The sequence below is a fragment of the Dipteris shenzhenensis genome, chromosome 22 (genome assembly GCF_047967505.1).
Source record: "Dipteris shenzhenensis isolate YYH24624 ecotype China chromosome 22, Dip_SZ_1.0, whole genome shotgun sequence".
NCBI classification, from domain to species: Eukaryota; Viridiplantae; Streptophyta; class Polypodiopsida; order Gleicheniales; family Dipteridaceae; genus Dipteris; species Dipteris shenzhenensis.
Window position 1 is genome coordinate 51,429,506 of NC_141617.1, and position 22,262 is coordinate 51,451,767.

Genomic DNA, 22,262 nt, shown 5'->3' on the forward strand with positions numbered 1-22,262 from the left:
CTCCTCATGGCTAGCATGGTGGCCGATATACAAAAGGCAAGGTATGAGATTGAAAGAACTTGATACAATGAACTAAAAGCGGTGGAGCCTCTAAGCAAGCATCAACATCCATGACAAATACAAAATAACTGTAATCATAAAGGCACCAATGCTGAAGAACCCTGGCTGCCGGACTGAAGAGGAAGCATGTAGCCATGCCACTACATCCTGTAGAGAATGTATGTGACCCAAATTCTCCTCTATGCTCTCAAGGAAGCCTAAGAAAACCCATCAACAGGAAAGTATAGATAGTACCTCTTAAAACGACAATAAGAATATCGAGCTTTTCGTAACCGGCGTCGGAGAGCAGCCATGGACTTTTCATCTGCATCATAATCCATATCACTTTCTCCCATCCTTCCCCCAGATGGCTTGAAAGAAGGATCTTCATCAACCTACAAACAACAAACACTCTGCTGTGACAAGAACAGTTTAAAAATTACTCAAGATGAAACACATTGTTGCCATTACCATATACTTTGGAGGGTGAAAACAACTATTACATGTGGAAAAAATAACATGCCTAGCAAAACAAATTTTCCCATAACAATTCTCTTGAAGTCAGAATTGAACCAATATGAAAAGATTAAACAAGTATCCGTCGATCAGAGCGAGTATAATAGCATTCCCTCAAATAACTTGAAGAGCATACCATTTGAAGCAGCATACTGTCAATCACATCCATATATGGCCGCAATGGATCTCGCCTTGACATCTGATTAGAAGTGGCTTGAGCAATCTGGCAGAGGTGCATAAATTGTCACAAATTTGGGACCAACCTGCAGAATAAATGAAACCTACTGTAACAAATGCAAAGACTGGAGCCTGTCGGTATGAGTCAGTATTGCTTACAAATTAGAGGATCATGCAATCATTGTGAGGTAGTACACTACAAGCATACTCACACTACTTACCACCATTGCTGTGGATAATTCTTGATGAGCATCATCAAGGTTGACTGCCACCTTGGCAACACGATGAGAGAGGCGTTTTTGTCGATAATGCCAATCTGCATTACGCCATATGCTACGTGGAATTTCTATCAAACCAAATCCGAGCAGGAAGGCGCCCGTAACAAGACCAAATGTATTTGAACATGCGATAGCCAGACCCATCACACGATTCCTAAGAGGTATACAAACACCCAAAAGAAAAACAAGGAATCAACTTAATGTACTCTGCATAAAAAATCAAAGCATTTCGAAAGCATACATAGTTAGCCAAAAATGCTACAATGCTTGTAGAATACAATTGGTGACAATAGAGCACATACATCAAGGCCATTATGAAACTAATTATTTAAGAGCCACTTTGATAGTGGGTTAGGATTGCCTAAGAAAGTTTGAGAGGTGTTGCTCCAGGCAAATAAAATGTGTTAAAATTCAGCTGTCCTAGATAACTCCATATCAGCACACGAGACTCGTGGAGTGAAATACAAGATTCTGACTCTGAGTCGTTTAATGAAAAGGAGAAAATAAATATACAGCCTTTGTTGCTGCAAGAGAAATGTCTGGGAGGGTGATGAAAAACAAGTAGGATGTTGCACAATTCCCAGTGCATGGTTCCACTTGTCAGAATACAAGTCTGCTTCTATAGCAAACTCACACAGCGGACAGATCTGTTGCACTCTCTCCGATCTCACCCAAACAGTGCACAATGAAAGATCCCTCAAACTGCAAGCATGCAGAAGATAGAACAGCAAACAGGATGCAAAATAACCTCCACAAGTATGGTTAAAGATAGGCTCAAGAGAGAGCACCAAACATCCAGCATATGCTGGGAAAAACTACAGGCAGATATGACTGCCAGTAAACTGAGGGAAAGAGGGCAAACTGATGGTCTCCTGTGTGCCATGAGAAAGGCTTCACTAGGATGCCCTATGAGCCTGCAAAGTGGCCCTTATATGGGGTTGGAGAGAGCATAGGCCAGACCGACCTCGTCTGTTAAGTTGGCAAACCACAGACTAGCCGACTGGGGGTCCGTCTGACTGACCCGACCAGCAGGTCTGCACTAGCCAACCAGATGGCCAACTGGTTAGCCTCAGGTCCAGCCTATAGCAGGCCCAGACCAGGGCCTTCACCTGGCCCTCTTGCCCTGAACAAAAACTGCTGCACTCTGCAGCCTGTAGGTGCCTATAATCAGCCTTAGATAGAGGCCTGCAGCATCTATCTATACCCTGATTCATACCCCCACCATCTCTAGATCTACAGCCCTTTTGTCATCATCATATGGAGGCTCACAGGTGGGTCAGTAATCTCTCACACCATTACACTGGGAAATGAACTGCCACTGTAAATCTTCTCCAAATTGCTGGAAAGCTCCGTGTTTTGGTTCTGACACACATCAGATTTACAGAATGAACCACAATCTCATGGTGTGCAGAAATATAATGCTTTTCTAGCAACACATTTTGTGTGACCTCAATCTTACATATTTTTGCCCGTTGTTTTGTATAAACAATGCATGACCTGTCGTGCCCAAATAATGACAGAATACGGTAAAGCACAGAAACAGGTACAACAGCATTAAAGGATACAATACTTGACGCAGCCCATCTGGAATTTGTAGCCATACTCATAGTTTCACAGCAATAGCGTGCAGCCATCAGGAACAAGCAAACAGTAAGGAAAGAGTTTGAGGGTGTACTAGCACTAAACAGGTGTAGCAGTTCAATTTTAAAGTTAAAACTGTGAATCTAATTTCGAAATTGTTGTATTGAGGCTTAAACGTGTCAATAGAATATCATATTTTCTCATGTGGAAGAACTTTTTTTTCCCCCTAAAACAGGACTTCTATTAAGTATGAAAGAAACTCCCAGTGCAGATATCGGGGGAAAAGTACAATATGTAAGCATGAGAAAACAAAACCCAAATAGGGACAGAACTAAAGAAAATCCAAGGTTGAGGCTGAAAGTGCCCCCTCAACCACACATATATATATAGGGGACTCCAAAAAGAATGGTGAGCTCTGAAGAAAAAAGTCATCCTGGAAAAGGCTGCCCGTGAGGACCCCTCATTACTCCCCCAAATGGCCATCAAGGTGTGTACCGTATCTGTCCAAATACTGGCCAATGTGTGTGCAAGATGAACCTGGGAACCATCTAAAGCCTCTGTGCATCTGGCTGTCCAAATATGCCATGCTGCTATGCTTGCCAGGATCTCCCATGAGGTATCCACAAAGGCATGTGCAGGTCTATATGGACAGTCAGGTATGAGAAAGGTTTTATGAGCAATTCAAGATTAGCAATACACTCAAGAAGTGTTTAGTAGAGAAATTACATTGGAAATTCATTCTCTCTCTTCATTTTCATTCTAGAGTGTTTAGTAGAACGCGGATATTTCTAGAGTGTTTAGGAGTGTATAGTATGAATTTTACAGATTATCTATTCCATTACATTGCACAATTAGAAAGCATGGAAAACTAAGGCAAAACAATGACCCAATAATTACACACCGCGCTTCCATCAAACCATAGCTTATTATACCTCCTCTCCATAGAGTTTTCTTAGCCCTTTTTTGTGGCTCTCATCAAAGACTTCATCAATGAGAATCAATGATTATTTCACTAAAAGTAAAAAATCTACTAAGACTAAATATATATTATGATTATTTTTATACACTTAAAATTAAATTCAGAATTTAAGACTCTAAATGATATAATTTATAACTTATAACCTTATAGATGCGCTCAAATGTCCTTTTTTGTTCGATTTGAGTGGCTAAATGACTATATTTGGACATTGGATGTGAAATTTATGACATTTTGAAAAAACTTGTCCAAGATAGTTTCGCCGTAGCGAAACAACTTTGGAAGGCTATACCTAGAGGAATCCAGGAACATTCCCAAACTCATCCTGTAAAAACACAACATATTGCACTTTCAATCTCACAATAGTCAGTCATAAGATTGAAAACCATAAACTCCATCACGCATAGCAAGGACTAGCTACTATGACATCCCCACTGATGTCATCAGTGCCCAACAGTGGGTGTAGACCATAGTATAAAAATATGCTCTCACACATACAAATCCACATACCTACACATATTTGAGCATCCATTTATGCAAAGTCTTCATATTGAGTTTCTGTCGGCACTCTGGAGGTGAAGGGCAGACTCAGCCATGACAAAGGCTAGCACTAAAGGAGAAGGCTAATCGAAAGTAGTCCAAAATCTCTTCATTCAAGCTACACCTGCTTGTGAAGTCTAAACGATTTCATTTTAGTCTCTCCCAAATGAGCATCTAAATCTAGCTGATAGGGCAACGCGCCATTTAAGATTGAAAGAATTATCGCAATACCAGCAGGCTGCAACTTGGACGAAAACTTTACAAGTTGAAATTTGCATGTCGCTAATACCACAGAAACATATACCTAGAAGAATCCAGAAACATATATCTTGGAAGGCTTCCTACAAATGGCTTTCTTTGGAGAAACCCCCCATGAAGAGGGGTGATGCTTTTCTTCAAAGTCCAAGGTAGTTTCACGATGAAATTGCTTCCTTCAAATGAGTTTCTTTGGAGAAACCCCCCATGAAGAGGGGTTATGAGAGGCTTTCTTTAAGCATACTCCCCTATCAAATAAAAGTTATGAGGGCATTTTCTATGAGAAACCCACTCTATACGTGTGTGTTTTCATAATCCTTTCCATCCCCATATCCACCATGCCTAACCTCATTGTCATTGTTAGATGAAGTTCCCCATGTTTGTGCCAAGATCTATTGACACAATAGACATTCTCATTTGAAGTGGAATGTGCCTTTTTTGTAATTAACTATATGCATATAGTTTATCTGAGAAACATGGTTTTAGTAACATACCCTAATATGCCTTTTTTTGAAGCAAAAGAGTGAAATTTTTATCCTTCGCTCGGATGCTCGGAGGTTTTTGCTCAAAAAGGGCCAACCCCCGGACAGAGAGTGCCAAGCTACCGAGCCCCAGAAAGGAGAACATATAAAATTTGCTCCATAAACTAGCGATCCCGTTCTAGATGATCCTCGCCTATCAGCAGTCCCATAAGCAATGCTGAATAGACTCCTCGGCAGAAAGACAACAATACATGTGAAGTCTGCCCCAAATCTATATATATACCTAGATGAATCCACAAACATTCCCAAACTCAAACACAACATAGTACAATTTCAATCTCACGATAGTCACTCATAAGATTGAAAACCATAAACTCTAGCACGCATAGTAGGGACTAGCTACTATGACATCCCCACTAACGTCATCAGGGCCCAATAGTGGGTGTAGACCATAGTGTAAAAATATGCTCTCACACACACAAATCCACACACCCACACATACTTGAGCATTCATTTATACAAAGTCTTCGTACTGAGATTCTATCGGCACTCCGGAGGTGAAGGACAGACTTAGCCATGACGAAGGCTAGCACTAAAGGAGAAGGCTAATCAAAAAGTAGTCCAAATCTCTTCATTCAAGCTACAACTGCTTGTGAGTCTAAACGATTTCATTTTAGTCTCTCCTAAACGAGCATCTAAATCTAGTTAGGGCAACGCACCATTTAAGATAGAAAGAATTATCGCAATACCAGTAGGCCGCAACTTCGACGAAAACTTCACAAGGTGAAATTTGCATGTCCACTAATACGACAAAAGCATGTAGCTAGATGAATCCACGAACATTCCCAAACTCAATCTCTAAAAACACAATATAGTGCAGTTTCAATCTCACGAAAGTCACTCATAAGATTGAAAACCATAAACTCCATCACGCATAGCAGGGACGAGCTACTATGACATCCCCAAATCTAGACCACCACCGGTTCACTGCAATCCCTATGTAAATAGGAATCCAAAAGAAAAGGGTAATTTTTCTATTTCTAAGGGATTTTTGAAGTCTCTTCCAAAGGACTTCTGCATAGATAGATAGTTACTATTGCAAGCACTTTTTGCAAATTACAAATGGGTTTTAGAAGTATGAGGAAGTAAATATTGATTCCTTTCACTCATGGTTCTCCAGCATAACATTTGCAGCTAGAAAGCAACACCTGGTGATCAAATTTTTGCTTCAGCTCAGAGCTTAGTATGCATATACCTAGATGAATCCAGGAAAATTCCCAAACTCATCCTCTAAAAACACAACATAGTGTAGTTTCAATCTCATGATAGTCACTCACAAGGTTGAGAACCATAAACTCCATCATGCATAGCAGGGACTAGCTACTATGATATCCCCACTGACGTCATCAACGCCCAACAGTGGGTGTAGACCATAGTATAAAAATATGCTCTCACACATACAAATCCACACACCCACACATACTTGAGCATGCATCCATTTATACAAAGTCTTCATACTCAGTTTTAGTCGGCACTCCGGAGGTGAAGGGCAGACTCAACCATGACGAAGGCTAGCACTAAAGGAGAAGGCTAATCAAAAGGTAGCCCAAGCCTCCATGTGAAAGAACAACAACGCAACAGTATGAGAACTATCAACTTACCATTGCAATTTATGAAGAATGAGAAGAATGGCAACTCCTAGCAAGCCTACTGATCCAACGCTCAAGTAGAATACTAGATTGACATGTATGCTTGTCTTTAGCCTTTGAGAAAGAGTGAAGTCCCCAGCATCTTCATACCCTTGTAAAAGAGGTACAATGAACCTGCCAAATCAGAGCACATGCATGCAAGGTTGGCATTAGAGTCAAAGTTAACCAGGACAATAGTCTTCACCTTAAGCCTAATATTGTCAAAAATTATGCAAAGAACAACAGTTGAGAATGAACATAAACTTTAAGAACGACGATTGATATGTCAGGTTTCACTTCCTCCCTCCTCTTTTAAATCAATTGCTCAATTTTTCATTGTAGATTTGCAGTAATGGTCATATTTGATAATTCAAGAAAAGATGAGGTTGGTATGCTAGAGGGGTTGCCACTACCATGATTCCATCAAGCTTGCCATCCTCATGAAGAACATTAACCACATCACAATGCAACTATATTCAAGTCTATGCTAAGATTCAACAAACAAACTCACATCGATGAGAAACCGAAGGCCCTACACAGAGGGTGATCCCTTATCATATATCTAGATGAATCCAAGAACATGCCCAAACTCATCCTCTAAAAATGCAACACATATTGCAGTTTCAATCTCATGACAATCATTCATAAGATTGAAAACCATAAACTCCATCATGCATAGCAAGGACTAGCTACTATAACATCCCCATTCATGTCATCAGTGCCAAACAGTGAGTGTGGACTATAGTATACACACATGCTCTCACACATACACATAGCCACACATACTTGAGCATCCATTTATACGAAGGTCTTTGTACTGAGTTAATGTCGTCTCTCTAGGGAGGTGAAGGGCAGACTCAGCCATGACAAAGGCTAGCACTAAAGGAGAAGGCTAACCAAAAAGTAGTCCACAGTCTCTTCATTCAAGCTACAACTGCTTGTGAAGACTATACGGTTCCATTTTAGTCTCTCCAAGACAAGCACCTAAGCAAAAACAATCTAGCTCACAGGGCAACTCAATATAGACAATCTAGCTCAAAGGGCAACTTAAGATAAAAAGAATTTATCACAATATCATTAGGCCGTAACATGGATGAAAACTTCACAAGGTGAGATCTATATATATATCTAGATGAATCTAGGAACTTGGCCAAACTCATCCTCTAAAAACACAAGAACATAGTGCAGTTTCAACCTCATGCTAGGCACTCATAAGGTTAAAAACCATAAACTCCATCACGCATAGCAAGGGTAGCTGCTATGACATCCCCACTGACATTATTAGCGTCCAACAGTAGGTGTAGACCATAGTATAGATATATGCTCTCACACATACAAATCCACACACCCACACATACTTGAGCATCCATTTATACAAAGGTCTTCGTATTGAGTTTCTGTTGGTACTCCGGAGGTGAAGGGCAGACTCAGCCGTAACAAAGGCAAGCACTAAAGGAGAAGGCTAATCAAGAAGAAGTCCACATTCTCTTCATTCAAGCTACAACTGTTTGTGAAGACTATACGCCTTCATTTTAGTCTCTCCCAAACGAGCATCCAAGTAAAAAAATGCTTAGACCATATAACTGATAGGGCAACGCACCACTTAAGATACAAAGAATTTAAGGTGAAATTTGCATTTCTGCTAATACGGCAGAAGCATATATCTGTTGGAGATAAGTGCACACTAAGTGTACTATTTCCTAGTCTAAGTCTAAGTCTAGTCTTTATGTCTTGAGTGTGTGCCATGTGGCACTTCTACAATTATCCCATAAACACTCTTGCATTATGTCTTGTACTTTGGCCCATATATTCAATGGGTCACATCATTCTAATCTATCTGTCTAGCTTGTGTCTTGTCTACACTCTTCTCAAGGTATTTCTTATCTTTCAGTCTTGTCATCTCATTTCCATTTCTAGTTTTCTAGTTCTAGTTCTTTTTCACATTCCAACATGGTATCAGAGCATGTAGATCCCCTCTCCTCTTCTCTCACTCTGCTGTAGCCATAGCTTTGTCTTCTCCTTTCAGTTTACCTCTACCTCTGCACCGTCCTCTTCTACACTTCTGCTGGTCATCTCTTCTCCCAGATCTGCCTTTTTTTCTGCCCCGCCATTGCGCTGAGATCTGCGCTCAGATCTGCGTGTACGTCTGCTCCGCCTGCTCCAAGTCTCCACTCAGATCTGCGCTCAGATCTGCGTGCACACCTGCTCCGCCCGCTTCAAATCCCTGCGCCAGATCTGCGCAGCTCAGCGAGATCTGAGCGCCAGATCCGCTGTCACGTCAGATCTGCGCAGTCTAGCATCCTCTGCCGTCCGTACTCCGTCCGTCTGCCGCCGTACGCCGTTCGTACTCCGTCCGTACGCCGCTGTACTCTGCGTCGCCGTCCGTGCGTCCGTACAGTCCGTACGACTGTACGGAATCTGTACCTGCACCCGATGTCCCAGTTCAGGTGGCCTCTACTGCTGCAGATCTGCCTGCCCTGATTTCGTGAGCTGAAGGAGCTGCCCACGACTTTCTGAAGCTGCTGCCCGTACCTTTTCTGCTCGAAATAAAGGAGGAGCTGAAGTTTTTCTCTGCCCAACCTGCAATCAGTTCTGCATTCAGTTCTTGCTAAGGTACTGTACATTGTCTCTTTCAGTTTGCTGAGCAGTCTTTGTTAATCCTCATATCTGCAAACTGCTGGTTCCTCCTGCTTCGATGGGCTGTCATATGCTATGGCCCTGACAAAGTGGTGAGAGAACTGGCTTCTAGGATCCCTTTCTCTCATTTATTTCTACAGACACTGCCCTTGCATCCTAGCAAGAGGTAAGACCTTCCCACATGGCATCCTCCTCTCATTCTCTCATGTCTATTGACAAATTCAATGGGTCCAACTTTCATACTTGGCAGATCAAAATCAAGTGCCATCTTATGAAAGAAGGCCTTTGGGACATTGTTCACCGTGATGCCCCCGAAGGTCCATCTGAGCAAGATGTTACTGCCAAGAACGACAAAGCCTATGCTATCATATTGCTTGGCCTTGGAGATGATTACATTCATCACATCTCCGACATACAGTCTGCTCCTCAAGCATGGATCACTCTGGATACTCTTTTTGGAGCCCGATCTAAAAACTCTAAAATTGCACTTATGATCTCATTCTTTGATCTACATATGCAGGAAGGAGCTACTATAGCCTCTCATGTTAATTATCTTCGCAGTCTTATGGTTCAGCTTGCGTCAGTCAAGTCTCCCATCTCCGAAGATATTGCTATTGCTGTGCTTCTCAAAAGCTTACCTGACTCCTATACTACTCTTGTCACTACCTTCAAGTATCATAATAATCCTTCTCTTGAGGGTATAATCAATGCTCTCCAAGAGGAAGAAAGAACTCAACAACGCAAGGTAACTGACACTGCATTTTTAGCAAAGAAAGGCAGTTCTAAGGTAAGAAAGCCTTGCAACCATTGTGGCAAGACTAATCATGTGGAGAAGGACTGTTTCAAGGCTCATCCATGCACCATTTGTGGCCGTGATAATCACCGGGAGAGGGACTGCTACTCCAAAACCTCTACATCAGCTCCTGCATCTACCTCAGCCCATGTTGCTGCAACATCTCCATCAGCTGATCCTGCTGTTCCTTCCTTACATGATGAAAAGTGGGCTTTCTGATTACTTCTATGTTTTGTCTACCACCTTGACCACCGATGATGTAGGTCAAGGGGTTCTAGTGTCTTGGTCTTTCTATTTGTCTACAGTCAGTCTTCTGTCTATCTAGTCTTGTCTGTCTGTCTATTTGTCTGATTATGTTTTAGATCCATCTTGTCCCTACCCTTGTGGACCCATATGAGGATATCACTTGAGGAGGGGTGTCTCAGGATCTTTTGTCTGTCATGTCTTCTATCCAGTCTATCAGTCTTTATGTCTGTCCTCTAGTCTTGTCTTTCTGTCTTACTCCTAGTGTCCACTTAAGGAGGGTGTTGGAGATAAGTGCACACTAAGTGTACTATTTCCTAGTCTAAGTCTAAGTCTAGTCTTTATGTCTTGAGTGTGTGCCATGTGGCACTTCTACAATTATCCCATAAACACTCTTGCATTATGTCTTGTACTTTGGCCCATATATTCAATGGGTCACATCATTCTAATCTATCTGTCTAGCTTGTGTCTTGTCTACACTCTTCTCAAGGTATTTCTTATCTTTCAGTCTTGTCATCTCATTTCCATTTCTAGTTTTCTAGTTCTAGTTCTTTTTCACATTCCAACAATATCTAGATGAATCAAGGGACACGTCCAAACTCATCCTCTAAGAACATGTTCATACTGAAATATAAGGGGGCGACCAACTTGAAGGTGAATTTAGAAACATCAGAAAAGCCTAAACAGGGGCTAATAGTGCCTTCATGGACAGCTAGTACAATTAGTACTAGCTGGGTATTCTACAGGCCCTAGTGGGCCAGGACACAATTAGTAGATGACCACTGGGCTTAGGAGTGGCATTAATGCATCCATTGACTTCTGGTAGTGTGGTACAGATGAGGCAGGGTGATGTTTGTTGGAAAGTCACCTCCCCATCTGTAAGCCCCCATATGAGGAGAGGGGGAGTTGGACATAGGGTTGACGTGGCTGCCACATGGACAGCACATAGACTACCATGTGGGCAGCATACAAGCTCAATACAGCATGGACATGTGGCTGCCACATGGGCAGCACATAGGCTGCCATGTGGGTAGCACATAAGACATGGACCTGACAGTGTTGGACCTATGACTGTACGTTTTTGCCATGCGGCAGCCTGGGAGCCTGCAGCAACAGTATGGAGCAAGAGAGCCAAGGCAAGTGCTAAAGGGTTGGAGCAGATCCAGGATGTGCGAGCAGGTCAGGGTCTGGCACAGGCCCTAGAAAAGGGCTAGAACATGGCAGCCAGAAAGGGACAGGTGCAAGTCAGGTGTGGGGCCAGGAACAGCAAGGAAAAGGGCTGCAATGGGCAGTCCCCTTGTCCTTTCATAGGGCCCAACCAGAGGGCCCAACCAGGCTGGTTGGCTTATCAACCAGGTCGGCCAGCCAACAGACCCAAGTCGGGTCCCCCACAGACCAAGCAAGGTCTAGTGGGTCGGTTTGACTGAGTTGGACCCTAGGGGCTGACCAGTCGGTTTGGGGAGTTCCCAGCCCCTATATAAAGGAGCCATTTGGGCTCTGCCTTGAACTAGCTATGTAGAGTAGATGTCACTTTATTACTTAGTCCTTCACAACAGTTTTTTTTTTTTCCAAAAAAGAGACTTCTATTAAGTAAGAAAGAAACTCGCTAGAGCAAGCTCTGAGCGAAAATACAACATCATGAAATCATGAGGATAAATAAACCCCCTTAAAGTGAGGTGGAAAACAACCAAGGCTGAGGCTGAAAGTGCCACCTCAACCTTGTAAGAGTCTCAGAGAAGAAAGGAGAGTCCTTCCATTCCCTGAAGAAAGAAGCCCTCCTAGCTGAGGCTGCACGGGACCACAGCAGTTTATTAGAAATTCATACAAAGAAAACTCAAAAAGAAAACAGTAGATTGGTTGAGAGGCCAAGGTGGGCCCCCGCCCCCCCATAGGCTATCTATATTTCAACACAATCCACCTTCAGGGTTTACCCTGAACAAGACCTAGGGACCAAGATTACCAAACAAAGACCGAACAAATGCAAGACTTTGGCTGGGCTCCACATGGGTGCGCCTTGCCTATTCAAGTAAGGTCCAAGGTGATGTGTATATGTGGTATTTATTTACTGTATTTCTTTACAGTGAACTGAACATCAACCTTACCCTAGGTTGATAAGACAAAATAGCATTCCTTTCGAGGATCATCAAGGGGCTGATCAGGATGCAGACTGTTGTTAGTGAACAGCAATAAACAATGGCAGTGGGCAGCAGCAAAAACCTCTTAGCTAATTCGCAATTTGGGATCCTGGAGGATGGCTGATCGTTGAGGTGTTGCAGAGCACTGGTGGGGCTGGAAACTCCTCCACGGCTGACGAATTTGCAGTAGCAGTGCATGAACCTAAGTAGGGCCTGGAGAGGAGGTAGAGGAGGTAGACGAGGCAGAAGCTAGGAATCCAACGTTGGAGCTGCTGAAGACTGGCCTGGAGGGATGCTTTCTTTATAGAGAATGGAAGAAGCTGAGGTAGCACCAGGGCCCCATACACTAGTCCCACATGTAGGTCAATGCGGGGGCAAAGTGTTTCAGTTCACCTAAGCCCCTCTTTTGTAAGGGCCCTTCCATGCCCACAAAAATCTTTGATTTGAAAGAAAAGGTATTTTGAAATTGTGCCTCATGTTACTCCTTTGGAATGAAATGTTCACCTTCTCGAGCTCTTACCCACATCTTCAAAATGCCCCAACTTGATTTCATTACTTTATTTGCTATTTTAGATTTTTCTCCCATTATTGAATTTCTGCTTATCCATATGCTTCTGGCATATCTTGATTCCTAATACCCTGCACTCCAGAGTAGAGGGTTTCAATCCACCAACATAGTCAGTTCGGACCTCCACTTAGCTTCACCCAAGCTTCATCCTGGTCATGGTTAGATCACCCACGTTTGGGTCCATAGAGTCAATTAATGGTACAATTGAACTCTGATGCATTATTCAAAATCAAGAGTAGCCTTATTGCCTCTTAATACACCCAGGGGGAAAGACCAGTAAGTGCAAAAACCTTGGCTAGTTCATTTAATGGCCACTGGCTAAAAATAGTAGGTCGGCCAATTGGTCCCCATCAAGTATATGGAACTCAATGCTCCGTAAGAGTTTCTCCAAAACTGTCTTTCTAGTGAAGTACTTAGCACTAACTAAAAATAGGACGTGACAGGGCTAACTTGATGCCTTATTCCAAGGGTGGACCCATTCACCTTGTTTGACCATCCCTGGAGTTGTTTTGCCCAAAGTGTCCTGTGAATCACACTTTCATTAATCTAGTGGAGTAAACTACCACGAAAATTTAGGCATAGTAGGGATGTAGTACTACCAAAACAGGTTAGGTTTAGGTAGTATGCATCCTCCTATAAAAGCATGACCTAATGTTAATACACCATGTGCACAGTTAGATGTCATTACATGTGCAATTGGTACACAGTCTTGGCGAAGTTGCCTCTAAGAGGACCTATAACCTCGAGTCTTGCCACCTTATGGATTGTGTTGGTTTTAATCCATCAATTCCAGGATATTGGTACACACCCCAAAACCTATATCTGATTCAGATCCGCCAAGTTAGGTTATCTAGCAACCCAAGAATTTTGCCGCTTGGAGAGAGGTGAAAGCAAAGGTGTGTGCTGGTGGTACATAGCAATCATCCCAACTACATCACATGTCCTGACCCAAATACTATGGGCCCACCTTACCAAAACACGTCACCTAACCATGGTGATTCTAAGTTTGGACCTCGGTTAATCAACTCCAAGATTTGATTTTGGGTGGGCCTCCGTTAGCCAACTTGTCACCATTTGGTACTTCTCTCAAGAAATAAATTATAATCTTTATTAGAATTGACTTCGGTCAAAGAATGTTGACTTTGGTAAACTAAGAATAAGTTTTATTGTTTTACTTTTGCCTTGCATTGGTAAGAGAGAACTATGGGACTCCCACAAGGGACTAGGATTAGTCCAAGAGAGCTGCTGTAATATAGTCCACTGAACTGTGCTCAGAGATGGAAGATTCCTGAGCAGATAAAGGACTCCCTGCTGATGAACGGTCTATGGGTACTACGGAAGAATAGTCCACCATAATGTGTTCTAGGGTGGAGGACCCTTGAGCGGATGACAGATTCACAGTGCTAAATGCAGATGAGGAGAGGAACTGTGAGCAGGCTATGAGAAACTGCTGGTGTTGTAAAAGCATTTACTCTCTATCTCCTCTACGCTGAACCTCGTAGGGTGTTCAACGTAATGTGTTCTAGGGTGGAGGATATAAAGAAAGTACTTGGAGACAAATAAAACAATACTGAAGACTAATAATGGCTGAAGAAGAAATATATATCACAAATGGAACTCAGTACAGGAGAAGATATGAGAGAGAACCTCTGGAGGAAGCAAACATCAATCCTCCAGGGAAGACAACTGTAGTGGACTTCTGCACTAGCTCCACAAGTTGGAACTGAACCAAATCTGAGACAGCAAACTGATGCAAGAGTTGCTGCAGATTTGGAATAGAAAGAACATAATCTGGAGCAGAAGTTGGGGGCAGATCTGGAGCAGAAGTTGGGGCAGATCTGGAGCAGAAATGGGGCAGATCTGGAGCAGAAAGGAGGGCAGATCTGGAACAGAAAGGAGGGCAGAAGAGGAGGCAGCAGAGGAGGCAGCCAGGAGGCAGAAGTGGAGGCAGCAGCGGAGGCAGCCAGGGGGCAGAAGAGGCTCAAGGTGTGCAGGTACCTCTGAAGCTTGAAGTGGTGAAGAGTACCTAGGCCCCCCCCCTTTTAAATAGGGAGGGGCCAGTCGGTCATACAGCTGGTCGGCCAGCTGGTTGGCCCAGATCTGACCGACCTGGTCAGATATTGACCGACCAGGTCAATCTGGTCGGCTGATTGTTGATTTGTGTCCTGACGGAGAGTCACCTGTGGTGTTTTTATCTGTAAGTGATCGGACCTTTGCGCCAGTTTGACCTTTGATTATCCTGTCCGCTAGAATTGGAGATTGCCTGGCTTAACACCCCCTCTCAATGTCCAATGTAGACGGGAGAAGCAAAGAGGTGTTCCATGAGTGATCTATCTTCTTCATCAGCCTTTTTTTTTTTTTTTTTAAATAAAAGGGGTTTTCATTTAGATGAAGATGCCTACAAAGTAGGTTTTCATCTTCACTAAATGCCCAGATGATGGTACAAAAAAGAAGTACTTGAAGGAGTGCCCTCGCAGGGGATTTGTTCACTTCCTTAAGTATACAAAAAACTGCTAAGAAGGAGGCGGTATACTAATCCCCAACCGTGGGCTGAGATGCTCAAGAGTAGGACGATTAACCACCTTGGTAAGAATATCAGCATGATTATCGGCAGCTAGAACATAGATCAATCGAATAATACCTAATTCCACTTGCTCACGAGTAAAATGAAAGTGAACACCGACATGTTTGGTGCGGTTGGAAAAAATGGGATTGCCGGCGAGAGCGATGGCACTTTTGTTGTCGACGTAGAGGATCGTTGGTTCAGTACAAGGAAAGTGTAGCTCTGCCAGAAACTGTCGGAGATATATGGCCTCTGTGGTACAATCATACAGGTATTCAGCCTCAGTAGAAGAGCCAGCAACAGTTTCTTGTTTACGGCTAGACCAAGAAACAGGTGCCGAGCCAAACGAGAAAATATAGCCGCCATGAGAACGACGATTGTCCGGGTCGCCAGCCCAGTCGGAATCAGTGTATCCCTGTAGCGTTAGTCCTGGTCTGAAATGTAAACCATAAGAGTAAGTACCACGTATGAACCGCAAGATACGAATACATGCATGCCAATGAGTGAGCTTGGGTTCATTAAAATACTGACTGAGAATGGAAACTGAGTAAGCAAGATCCGGACGAGTGTGAAGGAGCCAGAGGAGTTTGCCAACAACCTAACGATAGAGATGTTCATCAAAGGGAGGAGACTCCAAGTCTTTTGAGAGCTTGACTGTGGGATCTAAGGGAGTGGCAGCGAGCTAAGGCTCATGGGGAATGATCTGATCAAGGAGTTGAAGAGCATATTTCTATTGAGAAACAAAAATACCACCAGAATGTTGAACAACTTCCATGCCTAAGAAATAGGAGAGAAGACCGAGATCAGTCATTTCAAAAGTGGTGCTGAGTTGAGTTTTAATGAATTGAAGTGTAGTGGGAGTAGAGCCTAAAAGCAAAAGATCATCTACGTAGAGTAAGATAAAGCAGACCCCCTCTGACGATTGATGGATATATAAATTTGGATCAAAAGGAGTGGAATGAAAAGCATTAGTTTTGAGGAAGGTGTCTATCCTGTGGAACCATGATCGAGGTGCTTGTTTAAGCCCATAGAGAGCTTTGCGGAGACGGAATACCTTATTTTCATGGCCAGGAGGAGAAAAACCAGGTGGGGGAGTCACATAGACTTCTTCATCAACGTAGCCATTGAGAAAGGCACTCTTGACATCCACCATCTGATAGATAGACCAGCGGTGATGAGCAGCTAGGGCGAGAAGAAGGCGAAAGGAAGTTAATCGAGCAGTAGGGGCAAAGGTTTCCTCATAATTGATACCATGTTTTTTGCGAAATCCTTGCACTACTAAGTGAGCTTTGTACTTGTCCAGTGTTCCATCGGCTTTGAGTTTTGTTCGGAAGATCCACTTGGTTCCGATGACCTTCTTGTGAGTGGGTCGATTGACCAAAATCTAGGTCTGATTGCGATCAATACTCTCAAGCTCTTGTTCCATGGCACGATGCCACGCAGGATTTTGAACTGCTTCCTGCCAAGTGGCAGGTTCAGAATGTATGATATAGGCCGTGGTAAAAATGGAGGCGGTGGTAGTGGAAAAAGTTGTTCGAGTAGAGCGGCGAGGACCGGAAGGAGGAAGTTCTACGGGAATAATCCCGGAATCCTTCATAGTTTGGCGATACCAACATGGCAGTGGGTCGTGAGAAGAAGCAATGGGTGGCGAGCGAGAGGTTTCGGGAGGAAAGGAAGAAATTTCGGGTGGAGAATTGTCGGAGGAAACAGGAGTAGATACGTCATCAGCAGAGAGAATAGAGGAATTTTTTAGAACATCTCTTTCATTGAAGACCACATCTTAGCGAACCAAAACTTTGTTTGTGCGAGGATCAAATAATCGATAAGCTTTGGCTTCCGCTGAGTAGCCAACTAGAAGAAAAAGTTCAGCACGAGGTTCGAGTTTACCGCGAGTATCATTGGGAGTATGAGTGTACGCGTGGCATCCAAAGATGCGAATATGAGAAATAGAAGGTCGGTAGCCATAGAAGGCCTCAAAAGGCGTCATGTTCGGGATGGGCTGAGTAGGGCAGCGATTAAGGATATAGACAGAAGTATTCACAGCTTCTCGCCAGAGACGTTCAGGCAACTCGGCTGCAAAAAGCATGGAACGGGCCATGTTCATGACTGTGCGTTGCCTCCGTTCGACACGAGCATTTTGAAAAGGCAAATTTGGAGATGTAAGATGGCGTTGGATACCATGCTCGTGAAGGAATTGAGTGAATTCAAGGGAAATGAATTCACCACCATTATCACTACGAGCAATCCCAATAGACTTTCCCGTTTGGTTCATAACCAAGCGAGCCCAAGTAGCAAAGAAAGAAAAAGTGTCGGATTTCTCTTTCATGAAAAACACCCATTGATATCGAGAGTAATCATCCACAATTAAGAAGAAATATTATGAACCATTGAGTGAAGGAACAGGAGATTTGCCACTAATATCGAGGTGAATTAGACGCAATATCTCACTGGCTCGAGAAGTGGAATGAGAAGGAAAAGGAGATCGGCTTTGTTTGCCTAATTGGCAGGGACGACAAATATCTTTGGCTCGCGATAATTTAGGTAGGCCATCAACTAGATGATCCCGAGACATTTCATATAAAGAGTCATAGGACAAATGTCCCAGACGATCATGCCATAATCGTTCTGTGTCAGTTGGATCTTTCAGGGTAGCAATACCATAAAGCCGATGAAACTCAGAACCGGTATGGGAGGGAGTCGCAAGAAATTGAGTTATGAAGTACAGACCATTAGGTTGGGCGTCGCCTCGAGCTAGAAGGAGTCCCGAGGTCTCATCTATGATGTCAACATGCATCTTTGTAAATAGCACTATGCGACCTAGAAGGCAAAGTTGATGGACGGAAAGAAGATTGACCCCTAATTGGGTGACATAAAACACTTGATCCGATTGAGCAAGATTGGGGCCTTTGTCAGTATCAAAAGTTATTGAACCAACACCATGAATAGTAGCAACAGAGTTATTGCCACAACAGACTCCCCCTGTTGCCGGTTGGTAAGAAATGAAGAGATCATGATGAGGAGTCGTATGATGAGTGGCTCCACTGTCCACAATCCAAGAAGATTTAGAGCCACATGGAAGAGTATGAAAAGCTGACCCAGATAAGGAAAGGGAGGAGTCAAGCTCGGTGATATGGATCAAGGCTTGAGAAGTGAAGTCTAGAGAATCTCCAGTGGACCAGTCAGACAGACCTTCAGGAGTTATAAAAGGAGGAGATGGAGTGAAATGATTAGTGACATGGCCCTGGGGTCTCCAAAGACCAATGTTCGGAGGAGGAGGACCACTCCTAGGGCGCCAACGAGGTGGCTGAGGAGTCGTGGTAGGGGGCTGTGGAGTCCAACGGGGTGGTTGAGGAGTCGTGGTAGGGGGCTGAGGAAGAATGCCTTTGGCTTTGGAGCGACATTCATCATCAATATGCCCAACTCTCTGGCAATGCTGACAAAACCTATTCTTTTTGGGAAGGGTGTGCCAGGTGGGTTTACTACTAAAGGAGTTATTGGAGTTAGGAGTAGGAGAGGGCTTCCCGAAGCTGGGTTGATCTTTTTGAATCCTGGAGAGAAGAGCCCCCTCTGAAGCAGGAATGCTATGTTTTTGGTGGACCTGAGAGTAAAGACAAGCATAACGCAAAAGTTGACATTCGAACTCATAAAAAGTAGGAAGAGAAGGTTGAGAAATGATTTGTTGCATGAAACTGAAATACTTGGGCGGAAGTTTGTTTAAAAAGAAAGTAACTTGATCATCCTCGGATTTGGGAGGACCAGTTGTGGCAAATTCAGCAACTAACCGCCGGTAATCTGCTAGTTTAACCTTGAGATCATCGTCAGCAAGGATCTGGAATTGTTGGAGATCATGGTCAAGATTGATGCGACGAGTACGATCTCAAGCTGCATAGCCATCAGTGAGATGTGCCCATCGCTTAGAGGCAAGATCAAAATGCTGTAATTGAGAGTGAAATTCAGGTAAAAGACCTTGCATGATTTCGACAATGGCAATGGCATTACGATGTCGCCACGAGCGGACTACCTGAGGAGGATAAACATGAGGAACAGGTGGCGATTCAGTACCTTGAACGAGTTCCCATAGGTCTTGAGAATCAAGCACATGGCGCATGAGATTTGACCATGTGGTATAATTAGACCCGTTAAAACGAGTCATATCAGTGAAAGCATGTTTGGCTGTTGCAGAGACAAGGTGAGGGGAAGAAAGAGAATGATAGGGAGAAGCAACCGGTGGAGGCATAAGAGAATTTAGAACAGGAGCGGAGTGAGAAGAAGGGAGAGGCGGCACCACCGGAGGAATAAAAGAATTTGGAAAAGGTCCTGAGGGGGAGAGATGAATATGAGAGGCGGGATATGACATGAGAGGTGAAAAAGAGGCAGCGGGAGAGATAGAGGGAAATAAACTATAGGAATCCAGTGGCATAGGAGAAGGAGGAGGATGAGAAGCCACTGGAGGAAAGATGGCAGCGGAAGATATGAGAGGGATGGGAGGGAGGGAAGAATGTGAACCGAAAGCAAACTCATTGTCAGACGCATTTCTCCTTTCTCGTCTGCGCGTGTTCACATGCATGTATGGATCTGTGTCCTCGTGATTACTCGTTCCTATGCCTTGCATAACAGATGGAGTTGCACTAAGGGAATAGGGCAACATACCTTGCACTGATTCTTGTGGGATAGGCACTGTCGAATAACCCAATGTTCTCATGCCTGCCTGTCCTCTTTCGTCAGGGTATACTTGTTCTTCGTCAGCACCGAACTTGAGATGTTGCTCAGCTTCTTCTGAGTTGAACAGAGGTCCTTGTTGACGTATCGGAGAGAACCGTGGAGAGGTAGAGGCACGAGGTGTGCGGGTACCCGCTTCAAGTTCCTTCCATTTCTGGAATTCAGCAAATTCTTTAAAGAGTTTGGAGAGGTATTCATCACCTTCAATCCTTGCAGACTCTCTCTTGACATATGACGAAGGTGGTGGTTGAATAGAGGTCGATTCAGGCTGAGATCGCTTCGGGGAAGAGGGAGAAGACATCTTGAGGTGATGATTTATCTTCCAAGCTTTCCAGATCAAGGCTCAGGTGTCGATTGGCACACCTGGCTCTGATACCATATAAAGAAAGTACTTGGAGACAAATAAAACAATACTGAAGACTAATAATGGCTGAAGAAGAAATATATATCACAAACGGAACTCAGTACAGGAGAAGATATGAGAGAGAAGCTCTGGAGGAAGCAAACATCAATCCTCCGAGGAAGACAACTGTAGTGGACTTATGCACTAGCTCCACAAGTTGGAACTGAACCAAATCTGAGACAGCAAACTGATGCAAGAGTTGCTGCAGATTTGGAATAGAAAGAACATAATCTGGAGCAGAAGTTGGGGCAGATCTGGAGCAGAAGTTGGGGCAGATCTGGAGCAGAAGTTGGATTGGAGATTGCCTGGCTTAACAGAGGACCCTTGAGCGGATGACGGATTCACAGTGCTAAATGCAGATGAGGAGAGGAACGGTGAGCAGGCTATGAGAAACTGCTGGTGTTGTAAAAGCATTTACTCTCTATCTCCTCTACGCTGAACCTCGTATGCTGCCAAGTCGGCACGTCGTCTGGATCAATGCACGGCCACCTCAAGGCGTTCTTGTTCCAACAGAAGCCGGAAACGGTCCAATGTCATTGCATCCTCCTTTGTCTTCTTTTCCTGCTCAGACTGCTCATAAAGAGCCTATTATGCTCAAGGAGATGATCCTACTCCCTGAACGCTTGCCTAAGAGCTGCTCCACTGGACGGGTCCATGATGGAAGACTGGTAAACCCATCAATTGCTGCAACAATGACTGCTAGAGGAAAAAAAAGTTCACCTAACCTTGCCCCGCACGGTGTAAACGCATACAGGTGAAGACGGGACCCAGCCCGATGCTTGATGAAGGTTGAGAGGGAGAGGCTAATGGAGTATGGTGCTACCACTAGTCCAGGATAGGGAGAAAATACAAAATTCGATAATATCCCAAACATGCTCCTCCTCTGCTAATTGAGTCCCATAACTAAACTTTGCTGCCAGGACTCCCTCCAACCTACTTCAAATCAGAAGGAACCAAACTACTCTGATCCCCTAGCATTGGTGCATGTGACATAAAGTAAGAGACCAGAATGCTTTGATCTTATTCAATCAAGGAGTTATAGAGAATTTCATCTCAGAAGACCTAATTTTGAAGAGTTGGGACCAGCTCTAGATGCAGAACATGTTTTTAACAGAAAACAAATTAAAGTCACTCCATTAATTGGAAAACTCAGAATTCAAATCCAAGACTATGTGGACTATGAGGAGCTCTATGTTTCACCCCTCAAACATCATGATGTCATTTTGGGTATGCCATGGTTCCACAGAAAGGAAGTAAATCTTGGCATCGAGGCAAAAACTCTCAGTTTCATGCACAAAAAGAAGCAGCACAAAATTTTTTCCAAAGCAAGAGGCAAGACAATCCCAGTTGTATCTAATGTTTCTATTGCTAAGTCAATAAAATCAGCTATTTCTGCGTACTTTGTTTCCGTACAAGAGAGCGGGGGTGAACCCCAAGTGGAAGTGAATCCTATTGAGAAAGAAAAAGTTCAGTTTCTTGATTCTTTCAAAGATTGTTTCCTAGACTCTCTTCCAAGAGAGCTTCCTCTCATAGAGCTCCTTTCAAGAAGTGAGCCTCCGAATCAGCCACCTTATCGCATGAGCGCAGCCCAGACTGAAGAAATCATGGCACAAGTACATGATCTACTTTCTAAAGGACTCATTGGACCCAGTTCCTCACCCTTTTGTTC

At 43.7% G+C, this 22,262-nt stretch overlaps 1 protein-coding gene across 2 annotated transcripts in view; it reads right to left on the bottom strand.

The window, feature by feature from the left end:
- LOC147888261 (LMBR1-like membrane protein) overlaps positions 1–22,262 on the bottom strand; it is a 67,466-nt gene that overhangs the window by 20,826 nt on the left and 24,378 nt on the right. For both annotated transcript variants that reach the window (XM_087393163.1, XM_087393164.1), the window contains exons 4-7: positions 6,506–6,667; positions 954–1,164; positions 692–778; positions 295–434 (exon numbers count right to left, since the gene is read on the bottom strand). In XM_087393163.1, coding sequence (XP_087249289.1) covers positions 295–434; positions 692–778; positions 954–1,164; positions 6,506–6,667 — 600 coding nt within the window. The remainder of the gene's footprint in view (positions 1–294; positions 435–691; positions 779–953; positions 1,165–6,505; positions 6,668–22,262) is intronic.